Source organism: Tupaia chinensis, unplaced genomic scaffold (assembly GCF_000334495.1).
Source record: "Tupaia chinensis unplaced genomic scaffold, TupChi_1.0 Scaffold000012_1, whole genome shotgun sequence".
NCBI lineage: Eukaryota > Metazoa > Chordata > Mammalia > Scandentia > Tupaiidae > Tupaia > Tupaia belangeri.
In genome coordinates, this window is record NW_006159442.1 from 2,470,685 (window position 1) to 2,486,421 (window position 15,737).

At 43.0% G+C, this 15,737-nt stretch overlaps 1 protein-coding gene across 17 annotated transcripts in view; it reads left to right on the plus strand.

The window, feature by feature from the left end:
* NEDD4L (NEDD4 like E3 ubiquitin protein ligase) overlaps positions 1-15,737 on the plus strand; it is a 381,870-nt gene that overhangs the window by 300,302 nt on the left and 65,831 nt on the right. For 15 of the 17 annotated variants that reach the window (XM_027768276.1, XM_027768265.1, XM_006139917.3 and 12 more), the window contains 6 exons: positions 1,128-1,189; positions 1,602-1,704; positions 4,435-4,601; positions 11,455-11,587; positions 12,961-13,137; positions 14,929-15,003. In XM_027768276.1, the coding sequence (XP_027624077.1) occupies positions 1,128-1,189; positions 1,602-1,704; positions 4,435-4,601; positions 11,455-11,587; positions 12,961-13,137; positions 14,929-15,003 (717 nt within the window). Of the gene's footprint in view, positions 1-1,127; positions 1,190-1,601; positions 1,705-2,638; positions 2,738-4,434; positions 4,602-11,454; positions 11,588-12,960; positions 13,138-14,928; positions 15,004-15,737 lie in introns of those variants that run through there. The other 2 variants (XM_027768340.1, XM_006139922.3) reach the window with 1 other exon arrangement.

Here is a 15,737-nt window from a genome sequence, read left to right on the forward strand (position 1 = left end):
TGTGACCTGGGGTCTCAGACCTGGATGACAGAGTGGAGACGACTATGCCTTCTGCAGTCAGAGCTGTTAGTAGAAAGATCTGCCAGCGCATGGACCCTGCCGCAGGATTTAGTGTGACACATGACAGATGAGGCCAGGATGGTTGGAGAATGACAAGTGAGCAGACCGATTCAGTGAAGTTAAAGGTAGTCAGAAGCCAGACCATATTTGTCTTATGTGGTCATAGGGGAAAAAATTTGTTTTATTATAAAAACAGTAGGAAGCCATTGGGAGTTTAAGGAGAGAAATGGCATAGCAGATAGTGTTTAAAATATAAATGTGTGTACACATACACACATACCTAGTGTAATAAATTACTATATTGTGGCTTGTCACTTTTACTATATAAGTACATTTTTTGATTTGTATTTAACCGAAGGGCCTACTTGATATTTGAGGTTTTACTACACATAGCATTTTAAAATAAATAAAATTGTAGCATGGTTTTAATTTCCCCTTTTGTTAAGCCAACCAACCTTGCACAGCAAAACGAACACTGATTTCTTTTAAAATGAACAAATACCCCAGCTGCTTGAATAGCTTCATGAAAAAGGCCCCAGCAGAGACTTAGCGGTGGTCCCGTCAAGGATGATTTCTGTACAAGAGATAGTCTTTCTGTTTTGTTAGGCTGACAATGTGGTATTTAATGTGAAAAACTAAGAAACGCCTTCAGAGATTAGATCTTGTGTATTCTCCCATTCGCTCCACTTTTAGATTTCTTGAGGCATGAAAATCACAAGGCCCAGTGACCACTGGTTCTGGAGTAATCAGCTCTGTGTCTGATGCCACACCCTGCAGTCAGAAATTACACTTGGCAAGGGTGGCTGTAATTTTGTCATTTGTCTATGGCTGGGGTTGGCTCCTAAAGCCCAACGTGGAGAGTGACATCTAGTGGATCTTCGGTAGATGAAACTCCATGACCCATCAAAGGTTGGATGAATTGTCTGGGACCAGCAGAGAAATCAGCTCCTTTTTTGTCCTTGCCATGTTCTGAAGTACACTAGTATACTCTCTGTAATCTAGTTTGGTGTATCTAAAATACAAGCTGGTCAGGAGTTTCAGAACTTAATCTGCTTTTCTTCCTATAGACAGAAGACCCAACCATGGAGCGGCCCTATACATTTAAAGACTTTCTCCTCAGACCAAGAAGGTGAGGCCCAGGGGTGTGGGTTTTGGGGAGCTGTCTAGCTGCCTATCCTGCGTACTTCGGTTATTGGTTTTCTCAGAGGACGATTTCAGCAGTCACCATAAATGTGAAAGATGTACGGGACCAGCAGATGGCATAATGGTTGCATCGCTGGACTCCCACATAGTCGACCGCGGTTCAAGACCCAGACCCGGTAGCTTAAACTCATGCCGGGCATGTGTGCATGTGTGCCCAAAATCCCAAGAGGAGAATGGAGGAGAAGGGATTGCAGTATGACCATCCTCCCCGGGGGTGATTTCTGGCTTTCTCTCTCTCTGGCAAGCACATCACCCTATAGCAAAAATCTCTTAAAAAGAAAAAAATGAAATATGTTACTGAGTCATTTTTTTATAACCAGTGGTTTTCTATTATGCAGTCATAAATCTCGAGTTAAGGGATTTTTGCGATTGAAAATGGCCTATATGCCGAAAAATGGAGGTCAAGATGAAGAAAACAGTGAACAGAGGGACGATATGGAGGTAAGCAGAAATGAATTCTAAGATCAAAGGATTAATTAGCTACTTATGTGAGTTCCTTTTTAGGACCAGGCGGTGTCTGTTCCAGACCTTGGTCTGCTCTCTGCCTAAAACGCAACTCGTATGTCACTATGATACTTTATAACTGAAGGAAATAAAAGCTTGAATATGCAAAAACCTAAATACATTCAAGAGTCTTTGATAGTCTGTGAGCACCTTTGTTTAGTAAGAACAGATGGAGTTTTTCATTTTCCGTTGTAATGCCAGTAATTGAAGAGATTTCTCTTGGGATAGCTACACCCATATTCTATTGCTCACCCGCTACTAGGTGAACTTCTCACACATTGTATTCGATTATTATTTGAACTCACAGTTCTTTGTAAATTTCTTATAGCACTTGACATTGCTTCCAAGTGGATGAAGTGGTTTAGAAATCTTTTCCAAGTTTCTTTTTCTTTGGCCCGTAGGTAGAAGTATGCATTCAGAAGCCCTCCTCTGGAAATGCTGTTTTAGCATTAGCTGTCCAAGGGCGTTTCCTTTTTCCTCCCTCTCTGCATTGCTGCCTTTCAACTCTCAGGTCACACGCTAATACCTGGGGGGCTGTTCTACCTTCTCAGGGCATGGATCAGCCAGTGTTGTTTTGTTAGCTAAATTCTCATATTGTTCTGCTGGACTCCCACATAGTCGACCGCGGTTCAAGACCCAGACCCGGTAGCTTAAACTCATGCCGGGCATGTGTGCATGTGTGCCCAAAATCCCAAGAGGAGAATGGAGGAGAAAGGATTGCAGTATGACCATCCTCCCCGGGGGTGATTTCTGGCTTTCTCTCTCTCTGGCAAGCACATCACCCTATAGCAAAAATCTCTTAAAAAGAAAAAAATGAAATATGTTACTGAGTCATTTTTTTATAACCAGTGGTTTTCTATTATGCAGTCATAAATCTCGAGTTAAGGGATTTTTGCGATTGAAAATGGCCTATATGCCGAAAAATGGAGGTCAAGATGAAGAAAACAGTGAACAGAGGGACGATATGGAGGTAAGCAGAAATGAATTCTAAGATCAAAGGATTAATTAGCTACTTATGTGAGTTCCTTTTTAGGACCAGGCGGTGTCTGTTCCAGACCTTGGTCTGCTCTCTGCCTAAAACGCAACTCGTATGTCACTATGATACTTTATAACTGAAGGAAATAAAAGCTTGAATATGCAAAAACCTAAATACATTCAAGAGTCTTTGATAGTCTGTGAGCACCTTTGTTTAGTAAGAACAGATGGAGTTTTTCATTTTCCGTTGTAATGCCAGTAATTGAAGAGATTTCTCTTGGGATAGCTACACCCATATTCTATTGCTCACCCGCTACTAGGTGAACTTCTCACACATTGTATTCGATTATTATTTGAACTCACAGTTCTTTGTAAATTTCTTATAGCACTTGACATTGCTTCCAAGTGGATGAAGTGGTTTAGAAATCTTTTCCAAGTTTCTTTTTCTTTGGCCCGTAGGTAGAAGTATGCATTCAGAAGCCCTCCTCTGGAAATGCTGTTTTAGCATTAGCTGTCCAAGGGCGTTTCCTTTTTCCTCCCTCTCTGCATTGCTGCCTTTCAACTCTCAGGTCACACGCTAATACCTGGGGGGCTGTTCTACCTTCTCAGGGCATGGATCAGCCAGTGTTGTTTTGTTAGCTAAATTCTCATATTGTTCTGGGAGTGTCCATTAAACAAGGCCTCTTTATGGGGTATTTCCACATCTGGTTGCAGCTGTTGCATATACGTGATATGTGAGTCATGGTTCACGGGCAAGCTAACCAAAACCCCTGTGGCTGAGAGGTCGTATTTCCAGGCAGTACTTCATCTGTGAACTTTCATCTCTCCACGTACTTGAAGAGGAGTGAAGTGGGTGGTAGACAGTTGTGAATGTTAAGGTTTCATAAGCATATCAACAGATTTTTATCTCGGATCCAAGAAATTTTTTACACTCCCCTGGCCTTCCAACCGCAGTAACCAGTGAATTACTTAATTTTCCAGTGACTTTACTAAGGATGTTAGGAAAGAAATACCTAATGCCTAAACTATGCGTTGCAAAAATGTAACCCTACCTCTGGTACCCGGAAGCCTGTTTTGGTGGCAGCAGCTGAAGTCGAGAGCAGCAGCTTCCAGACTTCTGGCTCCTGCGATTGTACTAGATGCAGAGTGAAGACGGCACCTCCTCACAGAGCCCACCTGGGTGTCACCCTCCCTGGGGAGCCATAGAGCCCTGGGCCCCCAGCCCCCCATGCCATGTTCCTGTTAGGACACACGTACGAGATGGCTCGTCTTCCCTGCTCCCGTTTACCTTATGGAGGTGTTGAAAGACAACAGTTGTAACATGACCCATGTCATTGGCATGGCTTTGTGAGGCCCTGGAAGCCTTCAAGTCAAAATAACAAACATGAAATATGAAGAATATAATGGGACTTAGGTCACAGACTGTGCGTAGTCAAATCTGTGTTGTTCCCTGCAATGGAGTCCTCTTAGAAAGCAGTGCAGTTAGTTGGCCATTGCTAGAAGAGTTTTGAGAACTGCTTCTAGATTTGATATTTTACCCTTTTGGGGAAATTTCCTCCAACATAGCACGTAAAGCCATCGCAAGGGCCGGAGTGCAGCAGAGCAGGGAAGGACGTGGGATGCCCTGCGTTTGCCTCTGCCTCACGCCTAGAGAGCCAACCTCTCAACCCGCCATTCTGCTTTATTCCACAGCATGGGTGGGAAGTCGTCGACTCCAACGACTCAGCTTCTCAGCACCAGGAGGAGCTTCCTCCTCCTCCTCTGCCCCCCGGGTGGGAAGAAAAAGTGGACAATTTAGGCCGTACTTACTACGTCAACCACAACAACCGGACCACTCAGTGGCACCGACCCAGCTTAATGTGAGTACTCTACGGTAGTGAGGAGCGTGCGGTTATGCTTCACGCAGCTTGATGGGGACACGCAGCTTGATGGGGACACGCAGCTTGCTGGGATGAGGCTGGGAAAGAACATGACACCAGCAAAAGCGGGTGTTTGTGTCGTGCCACGGGATTCCTCTTCCTGTAGGCAGAGGGCACGAGACAGTGTGCACTCTAGGGAGGAAGCTTTCGTCTCCACTGCTGCCGTTCCCAATAAGACCGGGAGTACTTTGTGTGTTGTCTTTACATAGATCCCCGAAATATGAAACAGGTTGCTTTTCTAGTCTTGCGATTGGTGGTTGTATTGTTTCCCTCTTTAGCATCCTCTCCTAACTGACCCAGAAGGCAAAGCAGCAAACAAATTGGCTTTGCAGTTTTCTGTTTTAAGTGTTTGGATTTTTATTCCCTTTATTATTTGATTTGGAAACCCTCCCAGAAACTTTTTTTTAATTTTGGGAGAAATTTATATGTTACACCCCTGATATAATTAGAAACACATGGAGGGTTGCAAAATCAAAATTAGTAATTACTGTTTATTTTAATCTCTCAGCAGCCCTCGGGGAGGCAGTGAACCGATTACTGTTTTGTTCCCTGAGCAATTTTTGGTTTAATTGATAGCAAATAAACACCAGTTAAACCTCAACCGCTATAAAAATAGTCTTGAAGCACTTTGTTGTTTAAATCTCTATTCACTAAGATCTATATCTACGGATATACTCTAAAGGGTAAAAAAAAAAGTATTAAGCAAAAGGAAACATTCTAGAAATCATGAGCTTCCCAGCAGCCAAGACAAGGAGGTAATTATCAATGAAGTATATTTCAGTAGAACAGAATAAAAGCAAATATACTAGGTGACATAATTTTCTCTTTAACCAGACTTTGGAGGAAATTTGCTGATGCTTTTTAAGCAGTTGTATTAGCCATATGATGGATGGTGTTCTTAAAAACCCCTTTGTTTTTACAAATCGCAAAGAAGTTCTATATAGGACTTAGGGGAAGGTGGCCAGGTTATCTGGTCTAGGCTTTGTTTAATTTAATTTAGAGAAAAGTTTGCAGAACCTGGAAACAAAAGATCGCTGATCTTCCCTAGCCCCAGTTGGGTTCTCCTGAATTTTAGCTGTCCCTAGTCAGCTTTCCCAGCGTGGGCATCAGCTCATTGTCCAGGACAGCATACGTATCTCAACTCCTGACAAACGTTGACTACTCTGTTAGTCTCCCATTGTGGGACCAGCTGATGACATAATGGTTATGTTGCTGGACTCCCACATAGTTGACCACGGTTCAAGCCCCAGACCGGGCGACTTAAAATGCATGCCGAGTGCATGTGTGTTCATGCCCCAAATCCTGAGAGGAGAATACAGGAGAAGGGATTGTGGCATGGCCCCCTAGAGTAAAGGGTTGATTTCTCACTTTCTGTCTCTGTCTCTCCAGAAAATGCACACACCCTATAGCAAAAATCTCTTTCTAAAAGAAAAGTCTTTCTCATTGAAATATAAGTGGAAATGGTTTTGTTAAATTTTTATTTATTTATTTTTTACTATATCCCTTTGATTAATCACTGTAGCTATTAAAACTCCCGTAAGCCATTGTAGCTGTTTGTAGCAAAAATGACTTTGGACCTACCTTGAAGTGGGTTACATGCAGGGATCAGCTGATGAAATCCTGGTCGCAACACCCTGAGCCAAGCACCACCACCTGCCTTTGCTAACTACATCAGTAACGGTACTTGAAGAGGTAGCACTCTGTGGAGACCAGCCTGTCCTGCGACCTCTATAGGAAGGTAACCAGTAGGAAGGTGACTTACAAAGGAAGAAATAGGAACAACTATAACACATATATAGAAAATGTTCAGCTTCATTACCAAGTCAAACAAATTGACATCTCTATTTTGGGGATGAATAGGGATAATGGCTACTTTTCCCACCTCCTAGTGTTGATTTTGGCGAGGGAATTCCTGTGCTGACACTTCACACTTTGGGATGGTTTCACGGGTGTATAAGTTATTCCCAAAGTCATCGAGATGTCTATATACATTTTTTTAGAAAGATTTTTGCTTTAGGGTATATGCACTGGCTGGAGAGACACAGAGACAGAGGGGGAGAAATTACCCAGTAGGTTGGCCACGCCACCATCCCTTCTCCTCCATTCTTTTCTTGGGATCTTGGGCATGCACGCATACACACTCAGCATGAGTTTTAAGTGGCTAGGTCCGAGACTCGAACCACAGTCAACTATGTGTGAGTCTAGCAACATAACCATTATGGCATTGGCTAGCCCTGAGATGTCTGTATTAAATATATACAGCTTTTTATGTGTCAATCATACCTAACTGAGTTGTTAGAAAAATGATACCATTTTTGGTGGGAGCCTCCTATAGAACCAAACCAAAGCAAAAGATACCGCTGTAGAATGCTGGCACATCGCTTGTCCAGATGCAGCAAGGGGAAAATGCTGTTTTTAATCCAAGTTCAGGTTCAGGTGTAGTTTAGGGGGAAGTCAGTGGCATGACTGTCCCCATCCGGAAGACAACAATGTCAGCAGGAGGGAGTGAGCCAAGACAGACGTCAGCAGAACCCCGAGTGGAACCAAGGAGTGCCTCCTTCCGGATGGGCGTGACTCCTAGAAAGCGAGTGAAAAGGTGGATGAGGAAAATGCGTTGGTTTTCACAATAGCCTCTTCATCCTATCAGAATGGCTTATGGATTTGGAATTCTTTCTCCTTAACTTTATTTGCTCTGGTCACAAATTCTCAGAATCATTTCCAAGAATAGTTTTCATTGAAAAGTAACTGTTTCCTAATTTGGTTTTTAACCAAATGCTAAAGTTCCCTTTAGGAGGAAAACTGATAATGACTTTAAAAAAAGTACTAGGGTCTTTGAAATGTTCATTAAAAATCCTATCAGGAAAAAACTATGCATACATTGCAGATTTTTTGGCACTAAATAAACTCATATTTTCTACAAGAAGTCTTTGGTATCTTTATTAAAAGGCAGTATGGAAGGAAATTGGATGGTGATTACCATGTGCTAAGCAGAGAATTGAGGCAACTTTCATTCCTGCCCAGTTTGTTATGAATTGTGCCCCAAACTTCATCCCACTGAAAATAGAGGTTTTGTTCTATCACCGGCTTCCCAGTGCCCTCAGGGTACTCTTTCAAGGCCCTTCTTTACCCTGGTCTTCTGCTGAATTCGCCACCCACAGTCGTAAGCAGATACTTCGTTCATGGCCTGTCCATGCATGACTGCTCTCTGATAGCTGTTCTTGCTGGGTCCTGTGGACACAGTAAGACCCTGTCCCCACCCCCAAACCAAAAACCTGGACATGCCCTTTCCCAGGCTAACTTCGACTCTCAGCTAACAGGCCTTCCTCGGGGAAACCCACCTCTTCTCTCCTGATCTCAGACACCATGTGCTTTTATTTTGAGCAGGTAATATTCTAATCGTTTGTGTAAGCTGAGACCATATGTTATTATCCCCAGCACAAAGTAGGAGCTCAGCAAACACATTTTAAAGGAGTGAACGACTACAAATGGGCTGCTTCAGAAAGTGCTCATAGGCACGAGGCTTAGTGACCTGTCTAAGCCAGGGTTAGAGCTCGACTCAGAACTTCAGAGTGGAAGGTGACCAGAGACGGTACCCCAGTCCACTCAAGTCTGGCAGGACACCCCTAATTTTAGATTTCTCCTTAGTCCATTTAAATGTAAGCTGTACACCTCCTACTATGCAAGCAACAGTTATTAAAAATGATGAAGGGGCCAGCTTGGTGGTATGGTGGTTGAGGTGGCTGGCTCCTTCATGGCAACTGAGGAGTTCAAATCTGGGATTCACTGGTTTGAAAAAAAAATTGCTGGGTGCACATGTGTGTGCCCAAAAATCTTTAGAGAAGAATTGAAGAGAAGGATTGGGGCTTGGCCATCCCCCCAGAGAGTGATTTCTCACAACTCCCACCCCCTGCAACTCTTTCTCTGGGGAGCACATGTACTCTATGGCAAAAAGAAAGAGAAAAAAAAAAGATAAAACAAATTATGATATCCTGCAGATAAAATAAAGTCTTTAAACACTTAATTTTTAGCCTCTCTTCCTTTTTTCATTTTTTTTTAAGGTTTTGCCATAGAATGAGTGCACTCACCAGAGAGGAGCGAGACAGAGGGAAGGTGAGAAATCACCTCCCTAAGGAAGATGGCCGTACCACAATCCCTTGTCCTCTATTCTATTCCTAGGATTTTGGACATGTGCTTGGTGTGATTTTGGGGCCCCCGGGTCCAGGACTCAAACCATGGTTGGCTATGTCTGGAGTCTAGCACCTCAACCACCACACCACCTGCTGGGTTCTTTAACCCATCTTCTTACAAACACCCCGTTCAACTTCTGACCCAGCAGTTGTGTTTTTCTAGCCACCTGGGCCAGGATTCCAACCTCACAGTGGGCTATGTGAGATTCAGTCTCTCAGGTCCGATGCTCAGGTCAGCATCACAGGCACCATGGTGGTGTGCATGGAACTCTGGCACCCTGGGGTTTTTTTCTGGGTTTTATTGTTTTTTTTGTTTTTTTTTTTCTGTTTTTTTTGAGAGGTTTTTGTCATAGTGTGTGTGCGCTCACCAGACAGACAGAGAGAGACAGAGAGACAGAAAGCGAGAAATCACCCCCCAGGGGGGATGGCCACGCCACAATCCTTTCTCCTCCATTCTCCTCTCGGGATCTTGGGCACACACGCACACGCGCCTGGCGTGAGTTTTAAGCCACCGGGTCCGGGACATGAACCTCGGTCGACTACGTGGGAGTCCAGCGACATAGCCATTACGCTAACTGCTGGTCCCAGACTCCCTGGTTTTAACTGGCACTGAGCTCGCTTTCTTGGTAGACAGATGGTTTCTCTTCTCTTTTGTGTCATTTCCCATGAATGTTAAATGGAGAATGTACGTGCAGATTAATGCCTGAAAGAAAATTGAAGTAGCCATTTCTTAAATTATTTCTTGCTCAAATAAAAAAATCACATTTCTGTTTTTATTTGCCACCTCTGAAGTATTTTTAAATGGCCATCTTCCCATGCCATCAGTGGCCATTTGAACTTTGAGTCAGTCTCAGCAGCCTCTCACTAACTTGCAGAGTTAAAGGCAGAAGGGCCACTGCTGTGGATGTTTTTGTGTTACCACTTAAGCCCATAAAAGCCTCTAGTTGGAATTTCAAACTAGAAGGTATCTTGCTTTTTATGCTGTTTATTTGATCACCGTAATTGGTTTTAAACATGCCCCTTTTTCCCCTTTAAGTCAGTCCTTCCTGGACAACGAAATTCTATACACTTCCAAAGGACGCAAACTGCAGCCACAGTAATGTTAAAGCCTTGCTCTTCTCAGCCTGTCACAGGGCCTTGGGAAACTTCAAGGAGCATTGGGCTCATAGCAGGCTCACAAAGATTAGTCCTTCTGTGGGGATTAAATAAAAGCCACAACGGACATTTTTTTTAAAAAGAATTATTTAACTTTATTTGTTTACTTGTTTTAATTTGTCTAGAGAGGGACACAGTGAGAGTGAGACCGAGAGAAGGAAAGTTTGAAAGCAAGCCTCCAGGTTCAGGACTTGAACTGTGGTCAACCATGTGAGTCCAGCACCCTTAACCACCACGCACCCATCAGCCCCACTTGAAACTGACATTTCAAGGGAAATTTCTCAAATTTTAATAAAACTCTGGCATGTAAAATAATTTCAAGTGAGGCTGATCATTATACAATGAGATTGCTTTCATCCTTACTCAGAAGTGATGGAGAGGGACCATACTGTCTCCTTTGCCTTCTTAGGCACTACTGAAATACTTTACTTATCAATGCATTCTGATATCTTCCAGTTTTCTTCTGTTCTCTAACGACTTACCTTATATAATCATTGTGTGGTTAAGAATCGAATGTCATAAAAATGACTGTAGGAACATAACATCAAAAATACACTATTAGGTTTGCTTTTTCCTTTCTTTCCTTCCTTTTGCCAGAGGGCATGTGTACTTGCCAAAGACAGAGAGACAAGAAGAAGGAGGGAGCGCCCTCCAATGGCGCACTGTCACATGGCAGTCACTTCTCCATGCCTCCATCCTGTCGGATTTGGGGCACGCACACATGCTCCAGCGTGTTTTTCTAGCTACCTGGACCAGAATTCAGACTGCGCAGTTGGCTCTGTAGGATTCAGCTCCTTAACTACCAGGCCACTGAGCCGGCCCCACTATTAAATTTTCTAATATTTCCAACAGAGCATGCTTCCAGACCCTTCCACCCTGGGTGGAAGACTATGATTTCTGCTCTTTCTTAAATACTAAATACATTTTCAAGCACATGTTTGAAAGATGCTCATATACTATGACTGGTACATCTTAAAACTATGCTTATTGGGGCCAGCAGGTGGCATAGTGATTAAAATGCTGGACTCTCACATGATGGATCATGGTTCGAATTCCAGACCCAGTAGCTTGAAACTCACACTAGGTGCATGCGCGTGCATGACCAAAATCCCTAGAGAAGAATGGAGGAGAAAGATTATGGCATGGCCATCCCACCTGGTGGGGGGGAGTGATTTCTCACTTTCTCTTTCTCTGTCTCTCCAGCAAGTGCACAGACCCTATATGGGGTGTGTGTGTGTGGGGAGGGGGGAGGCTGTACTTACTTGATGGGTATAAGTTTGATATACTTTAGCCAGGATACGGTGGACATGCTCCTGTTTGATGACCAGCTAATGGTCAATGGTCGATGCTGACATTATAGGAGTGTCCAACCAGTAGTGAGAATCGTGCTGCTGTTGAAGGGCCAGTTCTCAATGCCATGTCCCCTCTTCTCTAACCCGACCTGCTCTCAGGGACGTGTCCTCTGAGTCAGACAATAACATCAGACAGATCAACCAGGAGGCGGCGCACCGGCGCTTCCGCTCCCGCCGGCACATCAGCGAGGACCTAGAGCCTGAGTCCTCAGAAGGCGGCGAGGCCCCTGAGGTATGATGTCCCCAACTGCTGCCAAGCTCTGCAGCTTGTTCTTTTCTTGTTCCTAGAGGGATTTTATGTCAGCGTTTCTTCTCTTATAAACATTTTCTAGAATGTGAAAGTGATATGGCCTCATAGTTAATGGATTACCATCTCAATATTAATTTAGCAAGTGCTTATGAGAGCCACATTTGAAAGGTACAGGTGGCTCTTTATCATTACGGAAGGGAGTGACATTATTTCTAGTGTGAAAATCTTGAAGTATTTTTACCTTGTCATTTATTTTTCTCTGGAGTCCAACCATGTCTCATTAAGTGGTGACCATATTTGAGCAGTTGGATGAGCCCTGTAACTTGTTAGGGCATCACATACAAGTTTTCACTGAGTTGTTTTGACATCTCGACTGAGATTTGTTAGCAAGAAAATACAAATTTGGGTTAATTGAAATGTTTGTAATTTTCTCTGTAAAGGGTTACATGTGTTACTGGACAAACTTAGGAACTCAGCAACAAATGAACAAGAAGCATAATTTCCATTCTGTCTTAACCATGCTGTTTATTTACTAGAAATCAATTTTGTTTAAACATTGTGTTAGGATGGTGCCAGCAGGTGGTTAGTGGCCAAAGCTCTGGACTACCACATGGCTGACCACAGTTCGAGCCCCGGACCCAGTGGCTTGAAAATCATTCTGGGTACATGTGCGTGCATGCTTAAAATCCTGAGAGGAGAATGGAGAAGCAGGGATTGCGGGTAGACATCCTTCCTGGGGGTTAATTTTTTACTTTCTCTCTCTCGGACAAGTGCACGCGGCCTCTGGCAAAAATCAAAAACAAATTTTGTGCTGGGAAGACTGTCATTCACAAAATATCAAAACTGGAAAAGCAAAATTAGTGAGTTCATAGTGAATTCACTAAACGTCACTTTATATGAGTGTTTAATTGCAGTGCACAGTATCTGTGCTGCCTTCATTGTGGATGCTTATCAGAGTGAAAGAAAACCCACGGCTATCATTTATAAACTCCCGAGAAGTCGTTTTAACCCATGTGTTTTGTACCAACTGCTGGAAATGAGTCCCTGCTCAAAGAGGTGGTAGTATGAGGGGTAAGAGCTCAGACTCTGCCTTGCTTCATACTGTCATGGCCCCGCCTCTTGGTAGCTTTCTTACCGTGGACACCCTACGCTGTGCCTCGGTTTCCTCATCTGTTCATTGGAGTAGTAATCAGTCTTCCTCGTGGTTGCTGTGAAGCTTGTGTGCTTCCTGGTAAGTGCTGGAGTAGAGGTTAATTATAACTATCATAAAGGTTATGCTTAGATATTTTTGTTGGGGTCGGGGTGGGAGGATCCTCAGTTCCCAGCATTAACCCCAGTGTCTCCTTCCTTGAAAGCCTTGGGAGACCATTTCAGAAGAAGTGAATATCACTGGAGACTCTCTCAGTCTGGCTCTGCCCCCACCGCCCTCCTCCCCGGTGTCTCGGACCAGCCCTCAGGAGCTGTCAGAGGAGCTGAGCAGAAGGCTTCAGATCACTCCAGACTCCAATGGCGAACAGTTCGGTTCTTTGATCGTAAGTATTGCTCTTGTTTGAAAGAAAAAGATATTTTATCATTTTTTGTCACGTTAGGAGAATCTTTTAGGCAAACAATGGCCCAGGGCTTTCTAGCTCTTGGTTAGCTCTGACTTTTGCCAAAGTTCCTCTGTTCCCAAGACAAGCATGACAATACTAAAATTAGCCTATGTGAGCGGGGATCTGAACCTGGAAAACAACTCTGATCACTGTTGTGCCACCAGCGCTCCTTCTTGACTTGTATAGATCTCAAAGGAATAGTTTAACTTTGTGGTTAAATTTCTTTCCCACCCAGAAGGTTCATAAAAGTAGTACCTTTATCACAGTGGTATAGTATTTTACGGTGGAATCAGAGGTTATCGGACCTCCTTATCAGTCATTTGAAGTCATACCCTGCACACTTCGTCTTTCTCATTTCAAATAGAGGCAAGGTATTTTACCTGGCCCATCCCAAACAAGCCTTGAGTGAGTGATAGAAGACATGATAGGATTCCAGAGTGCAGATCCCTGAGCACTTGAAGTGGGTTCCTCAGCCATTGGAAAAATGACTTTCTAAGGCTTCTCATGGGACTGAACCCCAGTGAAAAAGCAAGGGAATCAGTCCCGAAGACCACCATGTTTGAGACGATAAAACTTCAGTAAGAAGCCCATAGAAAGTGCCTGTGTGTGTATACAGTGCTTCTCAGGAAATTGAGCTTGAAGATCTACTGTAGTAAATGGTGGTAGACGCTTCGCTAGAAACAGCAGCCTGGATAGGTCAGTCCTCGTTGTGACCATATCTATAGTAAATAATAGGAAGGCTGCATAAAATACATGCTCTCGAAATGGGTGCTCCCTGAGTTACGGTGTTTTTATCTTAAAAGACACTATTGACCCATATACCCTATGAGTTGCCATGATTACTTGATTAATATGGTTTTATATTAAATTCTATGAATATTTTTCAAAAAGAGAAATTCCATAGTGGTGGAAATACAGTACTAAATTGACAGGAAAAAAGAGATTGCCTACGTGGAATATTTGAATTGATAAAACTCTTGCTATGGAAGCAATATAAGCAATGAAGTCATAAATTCAAAACCTATTAAGAAAAAGAAATACTGCAGAAACCACAGTAATTACACACTGCTAGCCAACCAAGTGAGAGAAATCCTAGTTTTCTCAATATTATTATTAAGTTCGTATGTCTAGTTACAGGTTGAGTATCCCTAATCTGAAATCCGAAATACTCCAGAATCTGAAAATTTGCCATTTGTGGTGTCACGTAGGTACTCAAATCTGGTTTCCCTCATTCTTGTTCAGTTCTACTTGAACTCCACTCTGAAGCTAAAATGATACATGCCTGATCTTTCAAAAGCAGGACAAGATGATGTTTGAGTTCCATGAGACTTAGAATCCAACTAATTCTTTGTCGGTTGTAATAGTCAATAAATACTAAATAGACATTTGTCACTATTTCTTCCTATCTCTCCTGTGTTCCTGTCAGATTAAAGTAACCCACAGCTGCATCCCAAAGCAGAAAGCATGACAGCTAACTTCTTATTTCTGTCCTTAAAGGGCCACTAGAATGCTCATTATGAGGACCAATCAAAATCCCAGTGTGCTCAAAACACGAAGAATTAAAATGGAGGGTAATTTGACTGGTTTAAAGATTGCTCTCTTTCCTTCATTTACGTACCTGTTAATATCAAGGAGCAGGGAATAGGATTGAGTGATATGTATTTTTTATACTAGCAACACTTGTTTCTAAGAATACAATTTTCTTAATGCTTCCTGTCTTCTCCCTTGCAGCAGAGAGAGCCCTCCTCAAGGTTGAGGTCATGCAGCGTCACCGATGCGGTTGCTGAACAGGCCCACCTACCACCGGTAACCCACACTAATTTCTCGTCATCAGTTGGCTTTTTTAACTTTTATTTAAAATCATCTGGGCTGCTGAGTAAGAGTTCTTCCTGTGCAAGTCTACATAATATAAATGAGACATAAAATTTCCTAGCAAATTGTCCAAGGAGAGTGAATTTCTAATACCCCCAAAACATCGTTATTGCCACCAGAGTCTCTAAAATGCTAGACACTTCGTTACTTTCACTTTCACCCAAATTTATCTCCATTCTTGTGTGCTTATTGTCTGAAACTACTTGGTATTAATAATTCCTTTCACTTAAATTGGTGTGTCACTGTAGCTGTGCTCCAGTGACCTGTGCTTGAAACTCATTGAAGCCCCACACACAGGAAGAACTCTTCTCAGTCGATGACCCACTGGCCCTTACTACCACTAATGACCTAAACTCTTAACTCCACAAAGCTTTTGTACCCTCTCCTATTTTTTTTCTCTTTTTCTTTTTTTTTTTTTTTTTTTTTAAGTGTGTGCGCACAAGAGAGAGAGGGAGAGAGAGAGAGAGAGAGAGAGAGAGAGAGAGAGAGAGGGAAAGTGAGAAATTACCCCCCAGGGGATTTGGACATGTCATACAATCCCTTTTCCAATCTCCAATCTCCTCGTGGGATTTTGTGTGTGCACATACACGTACCCAGTGTGATTTTCAAGCTGTTGGGTCTGGGACTCAAACAATGCAATCAGCCATGTGGGATCCAGTGCCTTAACC